The sequence below is a fragment of the Elephantulus edwardii genome, unplaced genomic scaffold (assembly GCF_000299155.1).
Source record: "Elephantulus edwardii isolate Elephantulus edwardi_28Jun2011 unplaced genomic scaffold, EleEdw1.0 scaffold00310, whole genome shotgun sequence".
Taxonomy (NCBI): Eukaryota; Metazoa; Chordata; class Mammalia; order Macroscelidea; family Macroscelididae; genus Elephantulus; species Elephantulus edwardii.
The window spans coordinates 1,958,459-1,984,023 of record NW_006400060.1 but is presented as its reverse complement, the minus strand read 5'-3'; the positions used below and the strand labels follow the sequence as shown (position 1 = coordinate 1,984,023).

Sequence of the window (25,565 nt, the reverse complement as noted above, 5' to 3'; positions counted from 1 at the left end):
ATGACTTAAAATTTGCTCCATGTTTTCAAGTGAATCATCAATACTTAATATTTAAGTTATGTAGATTATTATTATTTCAATTTTTTCCATAGCAATTTAAAGTTTATTAATACTATAAAATATCCTTTGTTGGAGAAACAAAAATCATGTCTCTAACAGGGGCTGAGAGCAACATTATAAACTAAGTTTCCAGACAGATTAAAACACATGTCAAGAAGACTTAAGAGTAAGTATTTAAAATGCTAAGAGATTCTAGGTCCTAGATCCCTGAATATAAAATGTTTAGGAATTCTTCAGACCATTGGTGCGACTCCAGCTTCATTGTTGATTGAAGACTTTGCCTTTGTCCCTTGCCACAATGAATGCACAAAATTGTAGCATTGTAGCTCCTTCAAAGTCTTTCTCCTTTTTCTTGAGCCCTAACTGCTGAAGTCTATGTGTCTGTTGTACCAGGTTGTATATGATGAAGGACCTCTCTATGTCTTCTCCCCAACTGAAGACCTGAGGAAGCGTTGGATTCACCAGCTCAAAAATGGTAAGAATTATTGGGGAAAATAATTTGGTTTCTAATGAAAGATGGAAAGGAAGAACAAAAATACAAGAGGTGGAGGAAAGAGAAAAGAAGGGAAAATTAGAGAAGAAGTGAAGGAGTAAGAGAGAAACAAACGGAAGGAGGATGGAAGCAAGGAGGGGAGAGAAAGAATAAAGAAAGAGAGAAGAGGTAAAAAAGTGAGAAAAAGGAGGAAAGAGAGGAAGACTGCATTTCCTCCCTTACTAGTAACACAATTGGACTTAGTATTTCATCATAAAGATCAGCCATTAGACTGAGAGTTGCAATCCAGTTTTATCCCTGTCTCTCCAGTAAAATTTTGTCATTGCAGGCATCTCAATCTCCCCATGTATAAAAAGGTCACCATTCACACTGATTAAAGGTGTGTGGAGTTCAATGGTTAAACAATTATTAGTTAAACAATAAGTATGGAATATCTTGTTCCAAAAAAATTAAATAGATGATACTTGTAAGTGTTTGAAATCAGATTCAGAACACCTGATTTCAAGTCCTCTTCTACCACTTACAAGCAGGGTGGCTTCTGGCAAATTAAGTCAACCAGCTTTTTGAGGCTTCATTTCTTCCTCTGCAATAGAACAATGTTGGTGTTGTTTAGGTTATGTTCTCAGCTGCTAACCAAAAAGTGCTTTGAAACCATAAGCTGTTCGGAGAGAGAAAAGATCTGGTTATCTGATCCTAGGGAACCTTATGAGGCAATTCTACTCTGTTATATAAGGTTGCTAGGAGCCCTGGTGGCATAGTGAGTAATATATCAGTCTACTAACAGAAAGGTTGGCATTGGGAATCCATCAATCACTCCTTGGGAGAAAAGTAATCTCCTCCTGGAAATTTACAGCTCCTTGGAAACCCAGTGGTTGTGAAAGGTCAGTGAAAAAGAAGACCCTCAATGAGATCAATTAGCATAGTGACTACAACAATAGACCCAAATATAGTAGCAATTATGAGGATGGCACAGGACCAGGCAGGGTTTCATTCTGTGGTGCATAGGGTTGCTATGAGTCAGAATTAATTGCATGGCACTTAACAGCAACATCACCATCATGAACTGCAATCAATTCAACAGTGGACAACAATAACAAAAACTGCCTCCCTCCAGGGTTTGTCCTTAGGATCAAATGAAGTAGTAAAACATGTGAATGTATGTGGCAAACTGTAAAGTTCTCTTCAAGAAAATACTACATCTGTTCATTGTGGGTAAATATTTTTTTATTTAGTTCGTTTATTTTTCATTTCAATGAACATCTACAGAGATTTTGGAATTCCATTCATTCATTATTGCACCCTTCCTCCCCGCACAAACCCCTCCCCGCCCCCCGTTTGCTCCTCTCCTTGAAAAGCAAAAGAAAAACTCCCTCATTGGTACACAATCCCCCCACACCTCCCCAAACCCCACCCCCTACCCCCAAATATAATCCACTCTGCAACCCTCATTGCATACTCCTACGATAAAAATAATGCCCTAAAATAGAATACTTTTAGACTATTCTCTCCCCCATAGACTTCAATGCCGTAAACATATTTGATCCAGTTTTTCTCAGTCTTACCCCCACCCCAATGCCAGCCTCATTCTACAACAGTGGCACCATATAGCATTTGTCCCTTTGTGACTGAGATACCTCACTCAGCATAATGTCCTCCAGGGTCACCCATTTTGAATAATATTGCATGAGTACCTTGTTATTCAATGCAGCATAGTATTCCATTGTGCGAATATACCACAGCTTCTCTACCCATTCATTTGTTGATGGGCATTTAGGTTGTTTCCAACTCCTTGCTATTGTAAACAAAGTCGTGATAAACATGGGTATACATATATCTACTTGGATGTCATTTATGGTCTCTTTAGGGTATATTCCCAGTAGTGGAATTGCTGGGTCAAATGGTATCTTTATTTGCACCTTTTTGAGAAAGCGCCACAATGCTTTCCACAGTGGTTGCACCATTTTACACTCCCACCAACAGTCTGTCCACAACCTCGCCAGCATTTGTTGCTTGCTGTTCTGTTAAATTTTGCTAGTCTTACTGGAGTGAGATGATATCTCATGGTTGTCTTGATTTGCATCTCTCTCAGGGCTAGGGATTTTGAACATTTCTTCATGTGCTTGTTGGCCATCTGAATGTCTTCCTTGGTGAAGTGTCTGTTCATATCCTGTGCCCATTTTTCAATTGGATTCTTCTCCTTGATCTTGTTGTGGTGCTCGAGTATTTTATAAATTCTAGATATAAGTCCCTTGTCTGACATGTCATTACCAAAAACTTTTTCCCAGTCTGTGGCTTCCCTTTTTAGCCAGTTAGAGAAGTTTCTGGATGCGCATAGGGATTTGATTCTTAGAAGGTCCCATTCATCTATTTTATCTTCTCCTGGTTGTAAATTTTTCAGAATACTAGGAAGACTCTTTATGTTGTGGATTAGGACTACTAAAGTTTTTCCAAGCTTTTCTTGAATGAAGTTTGCAGTCCTTGGTTCTAGTCCTAGGTCCATGATCCACCTTGAGTTGGTTTTTGTATATGGAGTGAGGTGGGGATCTTGTTTAATTCTTCTGCAGATAGTTTTCCAATTTTGCCAACACCATTTGTTAAAAAGGCTGTCATTTCCCCACCTAACTGATTTCATCTCCTTGTCAAAAATCAGTTGACCATAAATAGATGGACTGATTTCCGGGTTCTCAGTTCTATTCCATTGATCTATGTGTCTGTCATTGTACCAGTACCATGCTGTCTTGACTACCACGGCAGTGTAGTAGGATTTTAAGTCAGGGAGTGAGATGCCTCCTACCGTTTTTCTATTTTTAAGGAGTGCTTTGCTTATTCGTGGCTTCTTTTCATTCCAAATGAAGCTGGAGATTGCCTTTTCCATCTCATTGAAGAATGAAATTGGTATTTGTATTGGGATTGCATTGAACGTGTATATTGCTTTTGGTAGTATTGCCATTGTCACAACATTAAGCCTTCCTATCCATGAGCAGGGAATATTCTTCCACTTCTCTAGGCTTTTTTTTTGTTTCTTGTAATAATGTTTTGTAATTTTCTTTGAATAGATCTTTTGTGCTTCTAGTTATATTTACTCCCAAATATTTAATCCTGTGATTAGATTTGTGAAGGGTATTGCTTTTCTTAGTTCCAGCTCTGTATTCTCTCTGTCACTGCAGAGAAATCCAACTGGTCTTTGTATGTTGATCTTGTATCCTGCTACTTTGCTGAATTGGTCAACTATGTCCAATAGTTTTCTTGCTGAGTCTTTAGGGTTTTCTAAGTATTCTATCACGTCATCTGCATAGAGGGATCATTTTACTTTCTCTTTGCCAATTTGTATACCTCTAATGTCTTCCTCTTGTCTTATTGCTATCGCTAAGACTTCCAATATCGTATTGAATAAGAGAGGAGATAATGGGCATCCTTGCCTAGTTCCTGTTCTTAAAGGGAATGCCTTTAACCTCTCTCCATTGAGAATAATGTTAGCTCTCGGGTTTTCATAAATACTTTTCACTATATTGAAGAAATTCGTGGGTAAATATTTTTGAAGGAACTATTTTGTGTTTATTGTTTTTGGAGGATCCATTCTTGAGCATAATTCCAGAATTTCCCATAGACCTGACCATACAATATGTTTTCAGATAAGCATGACTGTAAATTCTTGCAACACAGGATGCATGCACATGTATTTGTGTGTATTTATAGCCACATGTCAAGTGACTGAGAGATTAACTGGTTGAGTTGACATCAGGAAAGACTGCCTAGAGAAACAGGAAGAATGGCAGACTGATAACAGCATGGTTGGGTTATTGCATGACAGCCCTTTGTCTTAATAAACGTTTATATTCTGATACCCAGTGCCTGGTTATTCCAGATTAGTTAACTCCTTTGAATGGTAGAAGTAATAATTCCCTAGTCTTTTCTAGCTTATAGAGTGGAGAAAAGAATATTGCCATTTACTGAATTCTGTTTGTCAGACATTGAGCTAAGTTCCTTATATTTATTAGCTCATTTAATTCTCACAGCAATCTTGGACAAAAAATAATAATAATATCTAACACTTAATGTGCACTTACTATGAGCCTGCCTTTATGCTTCATATGTTCATTTAATCCTCATGCTCATCTTAGGAACTTGATGTTGTTCTCCTATTTACAGATAAAGGACCTGGGGTTCAAAGGCACACCGCTAGTGAGTGGTGAAATCCATATTCATATCCTTGGGTTGTCTTTATAACTTCAAAACCCAAGCACGTTATATAGTTTTGTACTGCTCGGTTTCTAGACCTAGAAATTCCACCTGTAGTTGCTTACAAAGTCTTTTTTTAGTAAAGTCCTGCAGAGGTATTGCCAAAGTTATTGTACCACACAGTTCTTGGGATACCTGAAATTCACTCATTCATTCACTCATTGCTGGCTAGTTGGAACTGACTCATAGCTGATTCTCCATTTTCAGAGACTGTAAATTGCATGGGAAGAAGGCAACACTCTATTAGCCCACCAGAGCTCCCTGTTTTTAGATAAGGGCTTTTAATATAAAAAAAGAAAGCTATCCCTGGGGATTGAGCTTTGGTGCTGGAGAAGAGTATTGAATGTACCATGGAGTACCAAGAAAACAAACAGATTCACCCTGGAGAGGGTTAAACCAGACTTCTCCTTGGAGACATGGATTCTGGGGCTTCGTCTGACATACTTTGGACATGTAATGAGGGAGAGGTCCTTGGAGAAGGACATCATGCTTGGGAGGGTGGAGGGACGGTGCAAGAGGGGAAGACCCTCTATGAGGTGGATTGATTCAGTGACTGGGGTAATTGGGATGGGTGTGTCAGAGGCAGTGCGATTGGCACAGGATAGAGCAGGGTTTAGGGCTGTTGTACATAGGGTCGCTATGAGTTGCAAGCAACTCGATGACACATAACAACAACAACAACATCCCTGGGGAAGGAAAAATACCCCAAATATTTCAATAGTGTTTACTGGTAGCCTACTTGATAGGGAGTTGCACTGCCAACAAAAAGGCAGACAGGTCAAATGCACCACTTGCTCTGAGGGAGAAAGATGGTCAATCTTCTACCATGCAATCATGGCGTCCAAAAACCCACTGGTGGTGGGGTGGTCAGCTATGAGTTGGGTCCAGCTTGACAGCATCACATTTTCATTGTGATCAGGTTCTCGCTCTCTCTTTTTTTTCTAAAGGATCTTTTTGTTGTCATTAAGGATAACAACAAAAAGAATATCTATTAGATAGAGTTGCACTCATCCCATGCAATTTACACAGAAGACCATAAACCAACAATTTCTACATGTGCAATTCTGTGATAATTAATTACACTCTTCAAGGTGTGCAACCATTTTTACATGTGAAGACATTATTTTCATAATTCTCTTCTTATAGGTAGAAAAAAACACTAATTTGAAGGTAAAGGAGGTTAAGTTATTTTTCCAAGGGTATTCAGTGAGCAGCAGAGACAGTGTTTAAGCTCAGGCTCCAGAGTTCATGCTCTTAATTAAAGTGCTATTTCTAAGCCACAGCAATATTATCAAAAGACCAAGACACAACTTCAGAGGCCATAAATTATTTGTATTTATTTGAGTCTCTTCATAGTACCATGCACACAAAGAGGGATCAATAAAAAGGTTTTATTTAAATAAATAGCTGATTGAGTTTGATATAAGAGTAAATAGCTACCATCAATTTGAGACTTGAAGATCAGAACATTGCTTATCCTGCACTATTCTAACAATCTCCAACATGCTCGAACCTATTGTTATAGTCACTGTATCCAATCCATCTTGTTGATGATCTTCCTCTCATTTGCTGACTCTCCACCTGTTTCGAAAACATGTCCAAGAGATGTGAGACAGAATTTCATCATTCTTGCCTCAAAGGAATACTTTGGTTGCACTTCCTCCAAGACAGATTGCAGTCCATGGGATATTAAGTACTCGTCTTAAACACCACAGCTTAAAGGCATCAATTCTTTTTCAGTCTTCTTTATTCATTGTCCAATTTTCAGGTGCATCTGTTAGGCTGGTAAATACACTGTTCTAGATCAGACATTTTATTTTCTATTCCCCATAGCATGCATATTTGTTTGTTTTATAGTTTTATCTTAGGGATATGGCATTGTCTATCAATTTGTGGTGAATTGTGTATTTCTCTGATACTGGAAGCTATGCCACCAGTATTTCAAATACCACCAGGGTCACTCAGAATAGACAAGTTTCATCAGAGCTTCCAGACTAAGAAGCAGAATTGTCCATCTACTTCTGAAATAATATGCCTTCCAAAACCCTATGAATAATGGAAGAACATAATTAGATACAGTGCTGGTAGATGAGCTCTTCAGGTGAAAGACTTTGCTAAAAATGAGGAGAAACACCAGCAAACATCCAATAATAACTGGAACATGGAATGTATGAAATACAGATCTAAGAAAATGTATAATTGTAAAAAATGAAATTAACCACATGCCTAAAGATCAGCATTCTATGCATTAGTGAAGTGAGATGAACTGATATTTGCCATTTTGAGTCAGACAATCTACTATGCTTGGAATGACAAATTAAAGAGGAATGGTATCAAAAAGAGCATTTTAAGATTCATCCTGAAGTACAATGCTGTGACAGGATACTATCACTATGTACACAAGGAAGATCTATTATTCAAATATCTGTGCCCACCACTAGAACCAAATTTGAAGGAATTGAAGAATTCTACTGATTTTTGTAGTCTGAAATTGTATAGACATACAAACAAGATGCATTAATAGTAATTAGTGACTATAATGCAAATGTCAGAAAAAAAAAGGGACTGGTAGTTGGAAGATAAGGTTTTTAGCTGGCATTGTTGTTGTAATGTGCCATCGAGTCACAACCAACCCGTAGCTGACCCTCCATCAGGTTTTTAGCAGCTCTAAATAGCATGGGAGGAGATTGTTCATCTTCCTCCTGAGGAGCAGCCGGTAGACTCGAACTTGCCTGAATTTGAGCTGGCAGCACCACTCCTTACTCACTAGCCCACCAGAGCTTCCTGTTGTTGTTAGGTGCCATTGAATTGAGTACAACTTATAGCAAATCTATGAATAGTCAATCTGGACCCTGCCCTCTTCTTTGCCATCTTCATGGTCTGTGACACACTAGAGCCCATTGTTGAAGTTACTGTGTCAATCCATCCCTTTGGGGGTCTTTCTCTTCTTTGCTGACCCTCCATCTTTCCAAGCATGATGTCTCTTTCCAAAGAATAGCTTCACCTAGTTACTTGTCCAAAGTATGAAAGGTGAAGCTTTGCCATCTTTGCCTCCAAAAAGCATTCTGGCTGCACCTTTTTCAAGACATATCTGTTTAATATTCTTTTGACAGTCCATAGAATATTTGGTACTCTTCTCTAGCACCGTAGTGCAAAGGCATAAATTCTTCTTCTGTCATCCTTACTCATTGTTCAGCTCTTGGATGCATATCAGATGACTGAGAAGACCATGGCCCAAATCAGACACATCTTAGTCTTTAAACCTACATCATTGCTCCTCAGCATTTTGGAGAGGTCCCTGAGAGTGAATTTGCCCAGTGTCTTCTGATTTCCTGACTGCTGGTACCAAGGGTGTTGATTATTCATCCAAACAAGATGGCATCATTAACAGCTTCAGTCCTTTCTCCATCTGTTAAGTGTTGACTGTTGGTCCTGTGATGAGGACCTCTGTTTTCTTGATATTGAGATGTAATCCATATTGAAGGCCATAGTCCTTTATCTTCTGCAGCAATCGTTTCAAGTCCTCCTCAGTTTCAGCAAGCAAGGTTCTGCCATTTACATAATGCAGGTTGTTGATGAGTCTTCCTCCAATCCTGATGTCGCATTTTTCTTCATAAAGTTGGGCTTTGTGAATTATTTGCTCAGCATATAGACTGAATAGGTATGGAGAAAGAATACAACCCTGGCACACACTCTTCTTGATTTTAAACCATGCAGTGTCCCCTTGCATCGTTTGGAAGACAACTTCTTGGTCTAGGTATAGTCTTCATGAGCACAATTAAGTGTTCTGAGATTCTCGTTCTTCTCAATGTTAGCTAGGACTCATGAAATACCACTGCACTGATTAATTTGCTCTCCAGGGAGAAATGCAGTAATTGAAAATTACTAATATGAAAAGGAACTCATCAGAATACTGGTTACCTCTTCAAGATTACTGACTGTGAAGAGGCATGAGGGGACCTTCTGAGGTGTCTGATCTGAATGATGGTAGTTGAACAGTTGTAGATTAATGTGGCTAGCTGCCTACCTTAGATCTATGTGTATTATTATATATAAGTTACACCACAATTAATAGAGTCGAGTCTTTGGGGCCTCATACTTGGCTTTCACTTTTTCAATAGTTTTTTTCTACACATAGGTTGCATCCTTGAGAACTTAGTCATATTCCATTTCTTTCTAGTACCTTGAATGTAGCAGGGGACATTTTTGTTGTTATAACTCCACAGACATTAGTCTATACTCACTCCTCAATCTTTGTTTGCTCAAGGCCCATAGAATCTGTCCTAAGAGATACTTTAAGAGCAAACAGATGACCAAATCTAATGAAATGAATTAAAGGACAGCACCAGTAAAACTCTAATAAACAATGTGGAGAGGAATAAGTTCTATCATAGAACTTAATATAGAAGGAAATTCTATTTCATGCCTGAAATAGAATTATAGCTATCCTGATAAATTATAAATAAGACACTATTGTGCTTATGTGAAACCTGTATTTGGACCAGGAGGCAGTCATCAGAACAGAGCAAGGAAACACTGCGTGGTGCAAAATTGGGAAGGGTGTATGCCGGGGATGTGTCCTATCTCCATACCTTTTCAATCTATATGCAGAACAGATCATCCAGGAAGCTGAGCACTATGAGGAGGAATGTGGCATCAGGATTGGAGGAAGACTCATCAAGAACCTGCATTATGCAGATGACACAACTTTGTTAGCTGAAACTGAGGAGGACTTGAAGAGCTTGCTGCAGAAGGTCAAGGACTGCAGCCTTCAATATGGATTGAAGCTCAACATCATGAAAACAAAGGTTCTCACCACAGGACCAATTGGGAGCATTATGATAGATGGTGAAGAGATTGAGATTGTTAACAGTTTTAGTTTGCCTGGCTCCACAAATAACACTCTTGGTACCAGCAACCAGGAAATCAAAAGACAAATTGCACTTGGAAAGTCTGCCAGCAGTGACCAATCCAGAGTACTGAAGAGCAACAATGTCAGTCTGGAGACTAAGGTGCTCCTGATCCAGGCCATAGTTTTCACAATTGCTTGCTATGCGTCAGAAAGTTGGACAATGACTAGGAATGATAGAAGGAGAATTGATGCCTTTGAACTGTGGTGCTGGAGAAGATTACAGAATAAACCATGGACAACTAAGGGAACAAACAAGTTTGTCCTAGAGAGCGTGAGACCAGGCTGCTCATTGGAGGCAAAGATTCTGAAGTTTTGTCTAACACACTTTGAGCATGTTGCAAGGAGAGATCAGTCCTTGAAGAGGGACATCATGCTTGGAAAGGTAGAGGGAAAGCACAGGAGAGGAAGACCCTCAATGAGATGGATTGATTCAGTGACTAGGCTAATGAGGGTAGGTGTGTCAGCGAGAATAAGGTTGGCACAGGATAGAGCAGGTTTCAGAGTTACTGTACATAGAGTCGCTATGAGTCATGAGCGACTCGACGACACATAACAACAACAACAATTTCATCAAGTACTTGGAGACTGTGCATCAACTATTATTAGTGTTTCTCAGGCAGGACTGTCCCTACGCATTGGTAAAGTAAGTCTGTCCTTGTCCTCCCATTAGGACACCTTGTTTTTGCAATCTTCTCCTAGTGAACTGGAAATACCAGCTCTGGATTAGTCAACAAAATATGAGATATCATTTTTAAGGAACTTCTTAAGAGTCAGATATTATTTGGGAATGTAGTGAGGGTTCTTAAAAGTGTGCTGAGTGTAGGGAGGACATGGACGGAAAAGAAAGCCTTATTGGTATGTTAGTGTAACTTTTCAGTGTTATCTACTTGTCAATTAAGTATTCTTGGAGTGTCTACTGATGCTCAGTCATGCAGAAGGCACACAGGATCAATCTGGAGGTTTTCAAATGCTTGATGAAGAGTTATGGCATGAGGTGGACAAGGAATAAAGAAGGGAGGTGGTGAGAGGTATTAGCAATAACCCAGGGCAGGGAGGAATAGTTTATCACTGACATTGATCATAATTACTGGCGTGTAGTGAAAATAAAAGACAGGCATTTTAAATTTTGTTTTTAAGTTCTCTACACACTACATGGCCTCTTTTTTCCTGCACCCAAATTGAACAGCTCCCCACCCCTGTCATTAGTATAATAGTGAAGAGAAAAGCAACCACAATGGATTCTATTGAGAAATTATGGTACATTGACACAATGGAATACTATGCAGCACACAGGAGCAATGATTTTGTAAATCAGTACCTAACTTGGGAGGGACTGGAGAGCATTATGCTGAGTGAACTCAGTCTTAGCAAGACAAATACTGTATAAGACCATTATTGTAGGAGTATGAGGATCCAAGGCAGGGAAGGGGGACCAAGGCAGATGGGTGGCAGGGGCGAGTGATAAAGGAAAGTGGAAAGATCCAGTGTGAAAAAACATGTACATAAACTTTGTAAGTAAACCAGTATAAAGAAAATAAGAAGCAAACTAGTTGCCATCACCTCAATTCTGACTCACACCAACGTCATATGTTGATGAGTGGAACTGTTCTCCATAAGGTTTTCAAAGCTGTGACCTGTTCAAAGTAGATGGCCAGGCCTTTCTTCTGAGGCATCTCTAAATAGGTTCAAAATCCCTAACTTAGTCCAGTGTTTAATCATTTGCACTACCCAGTGATTCCTCAATTGTGAAAAGGAGTGCTAAGAAAGTGAGAAGGGTGAGAGTGGGTAGGTGAGCGTGGCTACAAGAGACAAATCCATGTTTATAAAAATAGCAACATAGTACTAAAAAAAAAGAAAAAGACAATGCTTTTGTTCATTTCCACACCAGAAGCTTTTAGGTTTCCTCTAAAGTCATAAGTGAATAAATAGCTAAAAAAACTCATTGCTGTGTATAGAAACTTTGTAAGCAAACCAGTGTAAAATAATTTTAAAAAACCAAAACTCATTGCTGTCTATTAAAAACTGACTCTAGAGGGTTTTGGAACAGATGGTGGATTCAAACTTCTAGAGAGGCAGCTCCTTTTGGTTAACAGCACAACTTCCTACCAACACTATGAGAGCTCCCTGGTTCATAAACAGTTAAAAAAAAAAAAGAAAATAAAGAGGGAGCTCTGGTGGCCTATTAATAATGTGAATCCCTCCCATCTACATACCACTCCATTCTTTGCAAAATGTTTTGGCTTTTGAAACTCACAAGCTTGTTAGGGGAAATTGAGCTGCTATGCTTATGCTCAACAATGAGCTCAACCCACCTCAGTGGCCCTAAGAAGACTGGGACTGTATTATTCTAGAGGCAGAGTCATCCTTCATTTCCACCTATAGTTTCAACCCTGAGTTCAGCTCTGCTGACGGCTCTACTAGCACAGGAAGCTGATAAAAAGTTCTCACTAATGCAAATATCCCCAGGAGATCACTCAGGGACCTGAAGACTTGGCACATTAAGCACTAGAGTGAGGGTTTGGCTTGGGCATGTTGTTCGCCTTATCTGGGAAGTAGTCATCTTAATTGATACTCACCCTACCTACGGAAAGATTGTAATGGCTACTGGGAAAGCAGAGATAACATATTTTTATTCTTGTGCTCTGGAGGTATCAGATGTCCTTATCTTGCTGGTCAAGAGATACTTATCATGACAGATCACTAGAAAGGACTACACAGGAACTCTGCAAAGCCAAAGCACACAGCAGATAGGCTAGTCATATGAGTCAACCAGCCCTGTCATCTTCTTTCCTTCAGAGTGGATGGAGAAAGGATAAAGACCACTAAGCCCAGTCAAAGAGGAAAACATGCAAATGTTAGATTCTCCCTTGTATCAGATGTGATCTCTCTCTCTCTCTTTGCTGCAACAGTAATCCGGTACAACAGTGATCTAGTACAGAAATATCACCCTTGCTTCTGGATTGATGGACAATATCTTTGCTGCTCTCAAACAGCCAAAAATGCCATGGGCTGCCAAATTTTGGAGAACAGGAATGGAAGTAAGAGATCTGATCAGTATAATTTCTTCATCCTCTGACTCTATTTCCATTACTTTTCAAGCTTCTAATCTAACTTGTCAAACCTACGTACACTTTTATTTTGGCCCCAGCACAAGGAGGAGAGGGGCCAAAACCCAGCTGGGGTTCTACCTTCCAAATTATGTGCTTTGGCACAAGCCTATATCCACCCAGATTTTTTCTGCCTTATTTAAAAGCACTGTGTGGGGAGCCAAGTTCTTGACCAAACTTGGCCCCAAGCCATTCCTAAAATGCATTCTATATCACTGTTGGCTTCTTATCTTTTCAGGCTTAAAACCTGGAAGCTCCCACCGAAAGACGAAAAAGCCTCTTCCTCCCACTCCTGTTGAGGACCAGGTATACGGGGAAATTGTTTTCTTAGATTGTTATGTGCCATTGAGTCAGAACCGACCCCTAGCTAACCCTCCAGTGGGTTTCCAGAGGCAGTAAATCACACGGGAGGAGACTACCTACCCATTCTTTTCCCATGGAACAGCCAGTGGATTTGAACCACATGCCTTTGGCATTGCAGCACATATTAGATGGAAATTTCCAGCCACACCCTGGAAATACACCAGTCTTCAAATTGCCTTAGGATTTTACAATGTTAGTTGGTAGTCTTGCTGAGACAAAGATTTTATCCTGCTTATTAGGACTTCTTTACTGGAAAGAGAGAGGGATATTGGGAAACTTTGGGCAATACTTAGTCCATCACCTGTTTGAAACACAGTCACAAAGCCTGTTACCTTCCCATCATTTATTATAAAAAGATTTGAAGAATTTAACAATGAACAACACCTAGAATCTACTATGAACATATTACTTTATGATTTTTCCATTACTTTTTGGGATCGGAAAAGCCCTTTATCATATACTTTAGGAAAGCATCCTGGCCTGTGCCCAGTTTTCTATTGGATTATTTACCTTTCTCTTGTTGTGGTGCTCAAGTATTTCATAAATTCTGGATATAAGTCCCTTACCTGATATGTTATTACCAAATACTTTTTCCCAGTCAGTGGCTTCCTTTTTACCCTGTTGGAGAAGTTTTTGGATGTGCATAGGGATTTGAGTCTTAGAAGATCCCATTCATCTACGTTATCTTCTCCTGGTTGTAGGTCATCCTGGCCATTATTAAACTCATTTTATAAATACAGAAACCATTTTTCCACTTACTAGGTCCACTTCCTAGTTCAGTGCCAAGCAAGTTTCCTAACCGTAGCAGTACTTGGTAGGTGCCCAGGAAGCTTAAAAATTACTGATGTCCTAATCCCAGAGATATTGATGTAATTGGTCTGGGAAACTGCTTGAGCATCAAGATTTTTTAAAGTTCCCTAAGTGATTCAGCTACCATCAGTGGTAGTTCAGTGGTAGACTTCTTGGTTTCTATGCTGGAAGATCTGAATCCTCGTCAGTGCATCTTATATAGAGCCACCTTCTATCTGTCACTAGAGTTTTGTGTACTTCTGTGATGCAGAACAGATTTCTGCAGAGCTTCCAGATTAGAAAAAAACTGGAATAAAGTCCTGGATATCTACTTCCAAAAATCCGCTAGTGAATCCTAACATTCTGATCCTGTTTGTTACAGTGAGTCAGGGGCTGACTTTACAGCAGCTTGAATAAAAAGCAACAGGTTTTACAGATTGTAACATGCACAACCCATGTTGGGAACTCTTGGATTGATATTTTTAAGTGGTTTTTGAATGATATGAAATAAACCTTTTTTATATCTGATTCGGGCTAGAACTGTGTCTCTGGTAAGCCAGAGAACTGGGGGAGATGATGAGAATGTTTATGACTAGCCATACCCTCTTTTTTTCTCTCTTATCAATGCAGATCTTGAAAAAGCCTTTACCTCCTGAGCCAACAGCAGCTCTTGTCCCCACAAGTGAACTGAAAAAGGTTGTAGCTCTTTATGACTATATGCCAATGAATGCAAATGACCTACTGTTGCAGAAGGGTGAAGAATATTTTATCTTGGAGGAAAACCACTTACCATGGTGGAGAGCAAGGGACAAAAATGGGTAAGTTCATGCCAGTTCTTTCTGAGCCTCATGTCCACTCAGCTAAGATCCATCTAACATCAGCTACAATATCCCTGGTACCACGACCCCTTCTAAACCCAGCCTGGACTTCTGGCAGTTCTCTGCTGATGTGCTGTTCCAGTCTTTTTTGGATAATCTTCAGTAGAATCTTGCTTGCATGTGAAATCAATGGAATTGTTCTATAATTTCCACACTCTGTTGGGTCGCCCTTCTTTGGGATGGGAACAGTCAGTTGGCCAAGTGGTTGTTCTCCAGATTTCTGGGCACAACTTGGTGAGCATGTCCAGGGCAGCATGTGTTAGCTGAAATATGTCAATTGGTATACCATCTATTCCTGGGGCCTTGTTTTTTGCCATTTTCTTCAAAGCAGCTGATGTTAGATGGATCTTACCCGAAAGCAGGGAATACCAGAGGAATGTATATCTGTGTTTCATTGACTATGCAAAGGCGTTTGACTGTGTGGATCATAACAAACTCTGGCTATCTCTGAGAAGAATAGGAATCCCAGAACACATGATCGTGCTAATGCAAAACTTGGACCAGGAGGCAGTCATCAGAACAGAGCAAGGAAACACAACATGGTTCAAAATTGGGAAGGGTGTACACCAGGGATGTGTCCTATCTCCATACCTTTTCAACCTGTATGCAGAACAGATTATCCGTGATGCTGGGCTCTATGAGGAGAAATGTGGGGTCAAGATTGGTGGAAGATCTAGCAACAATCTGCATTATGCAGATGACACAACCCTGTTTGCTGAAACTGAGGAGGACCTGAAGCACTTGCTGCAGAAGGTCAAGGACTGCAGCCTCCAATATGGCTTGAGGCTCAATGACAAGAAGACAAAGATTCTCACCACTGGACCAATTGGCAGCACCAGGATGGATGGTGAGGAGATTGAGATTGTTCACAGCTTTAGTTTGCTTGGCTCCACAGTCAACACTCCCTGCACCAGTAGCCAGGAAATTAAAAGGCGTATTGCGATGGGAAAGTTGCTGTTAGGGACCCCTCCAAAGTACTGAAGTCTCTCTGGAGACTAAGGTGCATCTGATACAGGACATGGTCTTTGCAATCACTTGCATCAGAGAGTTGGACAATGACTAAGGAGGATAGAAAGAGAATTGATGCCTTCGAGCTGTGGTGCTAGAGAAGAGTATTGAGAGTACCATGGACTGCTAGGAAAACAGATTCATCCTGGAAAGGGTTAAACCGGATGGCTCCTTGGAGGCAAGGATTCTGAGGCTTCATCTAACATACTTTGGACATGTTGTAAGGAGAGACCTCCTTGGAGAAGGACATTATGCTTGGGAGGGTGAAGGGACAGCGCAGGAGAAGAAGGCCCTCTATGAGGTGGATTGATTCAGTTACTGGGATAGTTGGGATGGGAGTGTCAGAGACAGTGTGAGTGGCCCAGGACAGAGTGGAGTTTTAGGGCTGTTGTACATAGGGTCGCTATGAGTCGCAAGTGACTTGACGGCACATAACAACAACACGACCACTCACTTCACACCCTTGCAAAATCCTACTCAGTATCCTGCTCAGTATGTGCCAAAGTGAATATGCTCTGCTTCCAAGTACTTCCTAGTGTGTAGCTCTACATTTGGCTTCTGTTACCACTCTTAGCACGTACAGTGTGGCATACATGCTGTTGAGTCAATGCCACTTGTAAGGAAGCCACCCACTTAGGTGTCTTAATCATGCACCAGAGATATGAGGGAGACAGGCATGATATAAATACGCCTCCACTTAAGATTGTTTCTGAACCCAGCAATACGGGTACATGAATCTGTTTCTCTCCAAAGATGGGAAGATGTTGGATGTTCTACCATGTTGTCTCCTCTGCAGGGAAGAAGGTTACATCCCTAGTAACTATGTCACAGAAGCAGAAGACTCCATAGAAATGTATGAGTGAGTATGCTTATGTTCTCGGCACACAAACTTCCAGGAGGAACAGAATAGAGGGAATATCTTTTACACTTCCAGCAAAACCAGCAAAATTTTTATTTCAAGATAAAGGTTTCCTCTGCTGTTCCAAAGGCGAGTTTTCCTATGAAAACTTTTGTAATTTGAAAGGGCATACAGCAAAAAAGAAATTATGACTAATTTACATGGGAATCTCTTTTTACATTCCCAGATCCTCCCCAAAATAACTTACCCCAAAATCACATCAAGTAACACATAAAATCTAAATTGAAACTAACATGATATTTACAGACACTGCACTAGCTGCACGCCACCTCTTAATCAACTCCTTACAAAGCAAATGATGAATACTAGTTTCACTTTTACCCTGTTGTTTGTTTTTTTAAATCTATTTTATTTAAGAGAAAATTTACAAATTTTATTTGCTTTTTAAGGCAAGTATCCATAAACAATAATTACCATTACTTGATACAATTAACCTTTTTTCAATGTCAGTGACTCGAATAAAGGAGATAGGTGTGTTGGAGACAGTAAGATTGGCACTGGATATAGAGCAGGTTTACGGCGGTTGTACATAGGGTCGCTATGAGTTGCAGGTGACTCAATGGCACATAACAACAATAACACAACAAGAAAATTCTTGTTATATCCCCTTTTTGCCCTGTTTTATGGAAGCAAAAATCTTTTTCTGATTTATTTAAATTAGTAGAAACAAGAACTGATAGTAGATCTTTTGTAAAAGTCAAATGGCATAAAGTAAGCTTTTGAAAAGTAGAGTGATATCTGTACATACTAATTTCAGTGCCAACTTAAAAAAAAAAAACAGTGCCAAGTGGGTCAAATGATGCTACCACCTAAATTTAGTGCCTATGTCTTATCCTCATCACACATTCCTTCTGCTTGTGAGAGCTGGTTGGGTGAACACTGCTGCCACAAAAGAACCAAAGATGATAGCCTGTTAGGAAACATTTCACAAGGTAAAGATGTCAGTGTTGTACCATCTTTTGCTCCAGAATTACGGAGTAGTATTGCCCCTGAGAGACCCTTCATCCTCCACTGTCCATTTCTATGAATCTTTAGTGTCAGCCTGGGCTGGGGAAGGGATGCAATACACTGGGCACATGGTAGAAACTTGAGGAAGTAGGGTTTGAGTGAATTGATCAAGACACTGATGTGCAGCAGCTCCAGAAGTCACCCTATCCTCTGAATTGATTACTACATGGCCTAGGAGCCACACAAGCACTTTGCCTTTACAGGTGGTATTCCAAGCACATGACTCGGAGTCAAGCTGAGCAACTGCTAAAGCAAGAGGTAAGTGTGGGACCACAAGCAAATATGAGGAAAAGCAGCATTCTCCTTGTACAATAAGCAAGGATTCTGAATTGAAGGCCTCCTGTAGCCCACCAATTCCAGGCAAAGCAATGATAAGGTCCCCTTCCAGAAGGGTCTCAATTCCACTTGTTAGTACCCAAAACAATGAGGCAGCAGCTCAAGCATGGAAATTAACAGTAAATTTAGGGAGTTCTGGTTTCTCTCAGGTTTTGAGCAGGTAGGTATGTGCTGAGATGAGTGCCACTTCCTCTTACAGTCATCTTTTTTTTATCATTTCAGGGGAAAGAAGGAGGTTTCATTGTCAGAGACTCCAGCAAGGCTGGAAAATACACAGTTTCTGTGTTTGCTAAGTCTACAGGGTAAGTGCTACTGCTTCAAGGCCCTGGTTTGAAAGGAAGGGAATACACTCCCATCAGATCTTTTATGCATCCCTCTGCCCCTTCGACTCCAAATTCATCTCACTTCACTTCTTGGATCTCACTCATTCTGATTCCCAAGTTGCTCACTCTGGTTTTCTCATTGCTGACTAAGCATTTACTTCCTCAGGGACCCTCAAGGGGTGATACGCCATTATGTTGTGTGTTCTACACCTCAGAGCCAGTATTACCTGGCTGAGAAGCACCTTTTCAGCACCATACCGGAGCTCATTAACTATCATCAGCATAACTCTGCAGGTGAGTACAGATAACTGAAAAAAAGGATGCTGCAAACCCCTGGAGAAGTGACTAACAACATGGTGGTGAGGTGAAGAATAATTTTCATGGGGTAATGTAAATCAGCTGTGAAAATAAACCCTCTATGAGATGGGCAGAGATCAAGTAAAGAGGGGATCAAAGGTAGAATTGACATCTATATGGAGCTCTGGTGGTGAAATCCATAGGGAGTTGCTTTGCAAACCCAAATGCTGCTCTTCTCTGGTGGTTCAAATCTATCCAAGCGACTCCACAGGAGAGTTAGGCAATCTCTTCTTGTGTGATTTACATCCTCAGAAATCCAATGGAGCTGTGAGTCAATTCTGACTCAATAGCAGTGATAGAGAGACAGGGAGAAGCTGGTGGTTGATCGATCTGTGGGAAAGGCTTGCAATTGATCATCCAGCAGTATTCATTGAGTTCCTACTGTGTGCTTAGAAATTTCCTCATTATTGGACTGGCAATCTCCTTCTGAAACTCAGCTACTGAAAGATCAATGGAGCACAGTTTTACTCCAACAAACCTGGGGTCAATATGAGCTGGAAATGACTCCACAATAACTTAGCAAGAAGAGTGAGACATAGAGGGGGGGAAAGCACAGAAGAAACATTCAGTCAAGGCCCTTGATCTCAAAGAACATAAAGGTTAGAAAGCATCAGAAGCCAGTTTCTAACTCACTGCCATCAAATAAATTTCAACTCTCAGTCACTCTGAGCTTAGGCTTAGGTAGAAGTAGGGGTCGATTTAGTTGGGGAAAGGGAATGTAGGTCAATTAGGGGAAGGGTTTTTTCCTCTCTCTCTGTCTGAAAGAAAACTCTTTTGTGTGAGAGGAGACACCTCCCCAGCTATATTTTAGTAGAGATTTTCTAGAAAGAAAAAAAATCCAGCAGCAGGTTTTAAGTGGGAGTCTGTAAAGTTTCACCCTGTAGACTACATCAAATGTATGACCTCTCTGTATATTTCAGGACTCATATCTAGGCTCAAATATCCAGTGTCTCAACAAAACAAGAATGCACCTTCCACTGCAGGCCTGGGCTACGGTAACTGCTTGTTGCTAGGATGACCTTTGGGACACCCAATTAGATCTACTTCAATGAATGTCTGTGCAACATCTAATTTTGCACCAGCTGCCTTAATGAAAGTTAAAACAGAGCAAAACCCAAGTTTATTCTTAATGCATCATCTTCCTCTATTGACATCTATTGGTATTGCAAGTACATAAATTGCTTTAAAAAATAAATATACCAATAGTGACATCTATCGGTATTGCAAGCACATAAATTGCTTTTTTTTTAAAAAAAAAAAGTATACATTGTGTTTCACACTATTCTTTATTCACATTGTGTTTTATACAATTATTTCCATGCATTATGTTTTTGTTGTTGTTGATTGTCAAGTTAAGCACAACTCATAGCAACTCTATGAACAAAAGGCTGAATCCCCTCTACAAGTATCGATATTTATCAAAGTTCAGAGAGTTTCCAGCACCTTGCCCATCACTACCCTGTCTTTTCGCCTGAATCCTTCCCATTTCCTTCATCCTATTCCTCTACCCACCAAACTGTGCAACCCCCTGGTTTCACCTCTACCCATCCTCAGCCCTCCCCACCTTGAGTTTCCATACATGTTTTATTAGTTGTCCTTCTATTTTTATAATAATTGTCTTATGCAGTATAAATCTCCTTCATTTTATTTTTTTAGGCTTTTATAAATTTGTCCTGGCATTATTTTTAATATTTTGGTACAAATATCTTGTGCATTTTAATATTTTTATCCCTAAATAGTTCACGCATCTATGCTGTTGTTAATGGTATTGACTTTTTGAAGCATATTTTGTTGTGGTGGTTCTTCAAAATATACATAGCAGAATTTCAGTCCAGCAATTTCTACACGTACAATTCAGTGAAGCTGATTAAATTCTTCGAATTGTGCAACCATTCTAGCTCCCCTTTTCAGAACTGTTCTTCCCTCATTATCATGAACTCAGTGTCCTCTAACCTTATAAAGGCATTTTTGAGAGGCTAAATCTAGCTTTTTGCCTCATAGTCAACTTAACCTAAATTTCCCAAATTCCTACAAGTATTAACACCCTAGACCTGAGATTTTACTTTGAGCAAAGATGGCTGAGTACTCCTGAGTACCTCACTTTCACTAGTTTCCTATAGAGCATGGTGGAAATTGTGAGGCTGGTTCAGGTTAGGATAAGGTTTCAGCCTGTTGTTCATAGGGTTGCTATAAGTCATAGTTGACTTGACAAAATCTAGCAACAACAGCGAAGAATTCTCTCTCTTTCATGTATATATATGTAAGAATTAGGTAAACATAACTCTAAATTAATCATACCAAGGTTTTGTTGTTTTAGGATCATGGGAAATAGATCCAACGGACCTGACATTCTTAAAGGAGCTGGGAACTGGACAGTTTGGGGTAGTGAAGTATGGGAAATGGAGAGGTCAATATGACGTGGCCATCAAGATGATCAAAGAAGGTTCCATGTCTGAGGATGAGTTCATTGAAGAAGCCAAAGTCATGATGTGAGTTACAGCACAAACTCAACTCTCCAACTAGTTGCTGGAGTCTAAAAATTACCAGGATAACATATCATGGTTTTTGGCAATTTGCAGTGGGAGAGATTTGGGCTAGGGCCCGATTTGTGAGAGTAATAACTGCTAAGATAATCATTTATCTGCCTTGAATATTGGTTGATAAAAGTCTTGGTCATGAGTGTGTACCAGTAGCATATGAGAGTTGTTGTCATGTGCCATCGAGTCAGAACCAAATCATAGCTGACCTTCTAGTTGGTTTCCAGAGGCCATAAATCACACGAGTGGAGATTGCTCATCCTTCTCCCCACAGCAGCTAGTGGATTCAAGACTATCAAAAGAAAGAATAATACTAATTTAGTCTTAGTGTTCATTTTGTTCTGTTCTTGTCTCCTGCTGTATTGATGGGCTTCACATCCCTGCTCACTGCCATATAGTAAGCACTTGGAGTTTCCCTTTATTTGGGGTTCTACTTCTAGGCCAATCCTTTTCCTTTTCAGTCCCTTTATGACTAGAGCCAGAAAGTGAGGACTGGTTCATTGCCTCTTCTGTAGGAATCTTTCCCATGAGAAGCTAGTGCAGCTGTATGGTGTCTGCACCAAACAACGCCCCATCTTCATCATCACTGAATACATGGCCAACGGCTGCCTCCTGAACTACCTGAGGGAGATGCGTCACCGTTTCCATACTCAGCAGCTGCTGGAGATGTGCAAGGATGTCTGTGAAGCCATGGAATACCTGGAGTCCAAGCAATTCCTTCACCGAGACTTGGTGGGATTTCAGGAGGATTGGCCTGGGACCAAATGTTAAGGGGGTGGAAGTAGCAGTGAAAGATCTACCATACACTGATGAGAATGGTTATTGGGGCCATTAGTTGATGTGTATCTAGAAAACACTAAAACTTAATTGCTCTTCTGCCCCATTGGTGAGACAGTTAAGTATCTCCAACCTCAAATCCAAGGGTCTGCCATGGTGGATCTAAAGCAGTCACGCCTTTCAACTCTCTACCACACAAAAGGAAACGGTAAAGTCCTTCATTAATCATCCTGGACTTGGAATAAAAGGACAACCATGTGCTTCCCAAAGAGACTACTGCTCCTGACACAGAGCTATCATTTGGTTATATCAGAGTCACAAACTGATAACCTGTGCTGTGTTTGGTCCATATGAATTTATAAAAGAAATAGTAATCACTTAAAAAGAGCGAGACACTTAAAATTTAAAAAAACAAATAACAAACTAGAACTACCAGCTCCTATTGAAAATCTGGACCACCATATAACACTGGACCAACATTCTGACAGGCCATGATAAGGATCAGCTGAGTCATCTCCTTTAGAATAGGCCCAGGCTCCCTTGTTTCCAGCAATCACCACCCACTCTACTCTACTTTCTTCCTTTGCCTACCCAACTCTTGGAGTTTGTGTCCTCATTTGTTTCTGTCAGACCAAGGCTCAAATTCCCCCTCCTCTCACTGGCAGGTATCAATCAAACAAACAAACAAACAAACAAACAAACAAAACAAACTTTTCCCCCCCATTCTCCCTTAATGCTGTCAGCATTTCAGGAAGATAAGGGAAAGGTGTCATGGAATTGCCTGTGTCAATGAAATAACATTTTTCCTCGAGGCTATACTTATAATGTCACAGCAGGCTGCTTTGCCATGTGGTAAACAAAATCACAATGAAATACCTTGGTGGTGTCAACTCTTATCAGAGTACTAAGATGTCTAGTTGAAAAAGTTGAAGTCCCTCAGCCTTTATTCCACTAGTGGGCAGAAGCTTTTGTGTTTTTAACTTGTGCTTTAGGGACTGAGCCTCACTGGTATTTGTTGTACTACAGGCTGCTCGAAACTGTTTGGTAAATGACCAAGGAGTTGTTAAAGTATCTGACTTTGGCCTGTCCAGGTGAGTGTGCCCTTTTCATATTTCCCTTTAAAAGTAAAAGTACCATAATACAAAAAATACACTACAGTTTTAAGACCCTCTGTTTCTTTCTCTTTCCCTCCACATTCCAGTGTTTTCTGCTCTCTTCTTATTCTCTTTCTTCCTATTTATCTCACCCTTTTGGTTTACTGCTACGCTCCTCTCTTTTTCTATCTCCCTTAATCTCTGCCCCTTCTCTCTTTGTCAGCTATTCTCCCAACATCTTAGCTTTCTCTGTTAATCTTGTTAACTTTGCTCCATTCCTTTATCTTTAATAATCCGTCTAATTCTCACTGGCCAAATAGAAGCAAAGAAGAAAAGAATGGAAAGGGGGTAGAGAAAAGGAAGGGAGGGTCTATTAAGATTTCTTTTACTTCATCCTTTCTGTAATCGTAATATGTCTCTGAAAAGCTAAGTCAAATATGCATAACAGGAACACTTTTTAAAATTACATTTGTGAAAGCACTGGTTGCCAAACAAAGCCTTTCAAGAAAAATTGTGAGCAAACATTTGGGCAGCTTTTGCCACTGTTGCAGTAATATTTGAGCAAATACCAAACCCTTCAAATCTTAAGTCCTGGATCACTTGCAGGTATGTCTTGGATGATGAATACACAAGTTCAGTAGGTTCCAAATTTCCAGTCCGGTGGTCTCCACCAGAAGTCCTTATGTACAGCAAGTTCAGCAGCAAATCTGATATTTGGGCTTTTGGTAAGTAGATGCGATTGTACAATTTACATAGCCAAAGGAAGAGGAACGTAATGGGAACATTTTCACTTTGCAATTTTCACAGAAAGATTGTTCTTTCTTTCATTAGTCTAATATTGAGGGTAGGTCAACTATGTGTAGGTACCACAGGCATTGTTGGGAATAATAATAGTAAACACAAATGATCCCTGCCTTTTTTAGAATTTACACTAACAAACATCAAATAACAATAACAAAAAACCAAAAACAATCCTTACTTCATTGCTCTCAAGTTGACTCCAACTCATTGGTTCTCTGAGGCTATATGTCTTTATGAAAGGAGATCGCACATCATTCTCCCTCAGAGCAACTGGTGGATTCAAACTGCCAACTTCATGGCCTGACATGTGACATGTTACATATTATACCAACAGGATTCCTTAGAACCTGCAATACATTGGAGAAAACAATTTGTCCTATAGTCTACGTTTTCAGAATACTAATTATATGCCAAGTATCCCTGGTGGTACAGTGGTTAGAAGTTCAACTGCTAACCCAGAGGTTAGCTCTTCAAATCTACTGGCCACTTTAGGAGAAAGATGAGGATGTCTGCTTCCATAAAGGTTACGGCCTTGGAAACCCTTTGAGGCAATTGTACTCTGTCCTATAATGTTACTATGAACCAGAACCAATTCGACAGCGATGAGTTTGGGTTAATTGTGTACCAGGAACTCTGTCAGATTCTACAACGGAGATACTTAAGATGTTTTCCCATGTCCTAATAAAAAAACTCAGTGCCATTAAGTCAATTATAATTTATGATAACCCCAAGTATTACAAAGTAGAATTTACAGACTAGGGTTTTCTTGGCTGTACTCTTTACAGAAACAGATCACCAACCTTTCTTCTGTGGTACCACTGGGAAGATTCTAACTGCCGACCGACTGTATCACTTAAAGATTCTGATCCAGTCATAGAGGAACTAATATATTATAGACAACCTTGATCCTGTGTAGTTAGTACTATAGCATGGGTTGGTACAAATACAAAAAATACTTAAGAGGGAAGAGTTGATTCTGGTCTTTAAAGATGATTGAGGAAGATTAGGACCCTTAACTACTCCAAAAGACTGTCAACTGGCTAAATACATTCTTTTTCATCTTCTAGGGGTGTTGATGTGGGAAATCTACTCTCTAGGGAAGATGCCATATGAAAGATTTACTAACAGTGAGACTGCTGAACACATTGCCCAAGGCCTTCGTCTCTACAGGCCTCATCTGGCTTCAGAGAGGGTATACACCATCATGTACAGTTGTTGGCATGAGGCAAGTGTTTTATTGTGACCTCTCACTTTCTTGAATCTATTTTCTTTTTTTAAAAAAATATTTTCTACTGATTTATTTACAAAGTTAAAATACATTGTTTTTCACACCAGATCTTTCCTATTTCCTTCAGACACACATACCCATCAAATTGTGCAACCCTATGATTAACCAACCCACACCCTGCCCAGCCTCACCCCTCTGCTTCCACTCCCTCCTTGGATCTTGATACTCATTCTATAATAATGGTTTTCTACAGTATAGTATTTGTCCTTAAGAACTGACTTAGTTCACTCAGACTAATGCTCTCCAGTCCCTCCCAAGTTAGGTAATAATTTACAA

At 40.0% G+C, this 25,565-nt stretch overlaps 1 protein-coding gene across 2 annotated transcripts in view; it reads left to right on the top strand.

The window, feature by feature from the left end:
• BTK (Bruton agammaglobulinemia tyrosine kinase) overlaps window positions 1–25,565 on the top strand; it is a 61,941-nt gene that overhangs the window by 28,847 nt on the left and 7,529 nt on the right. Inside the window, exons 5-18 of one of the 2 annotated variants that reach the window (XM_006901148.1) lie at window positions 454–535; window positions 12,614–12,742; window positions 13,050–13,117; window positions 14,594–14,781; window positions 16,646–16,708; window positions 17,980–18,034; window positions 18,335–18,414; window positions 18,602–18,729; window positions 19,713–19,787; window positions 21,110–21,281; window positions 21,845–22,061; window positions 23,133–23,197; window positions 23,807–23,925; window positions 25,069–25,226. In XM_006901148.1, the coding sequence (XP_006901210.1) occupies window positions 454–535; window positions 12,614–12,742; window positions 13,050–13,117; window positions 14,594–14,781; window positions 16,646–16,708; window positions 17,980–18,034; window positions 18,335–18,414; window positions 18,602–18,729; window positions 19,713–19,787; window positions 21,110–21,281; window positions 21,845–22,061; window positions 23,133–23,197; window positions 23,807–23,925; window positions 25,069–25,226 (1,599 nt within the window). The remainder of the gene's footprint in view (window positions 1–453; window positions 536–12,613; window positions 12,743–13,049; window positions 13,118–14,593; window positions 14,782–16,645; window positions 16,709–17,979; window positions 18,035–18,334; window positions 18,415–18,601; window positions 18,730–19,712; window positions 19,788–21,109; window positions 21,282–21,844; window positions 22,062–23,132; window positions 23,198–23,806; window positions 23,926–25,068; window positions 25,227–25,565) is intronic. The other variant, XM_006901149.1, reaches the window with a different exon arrangement.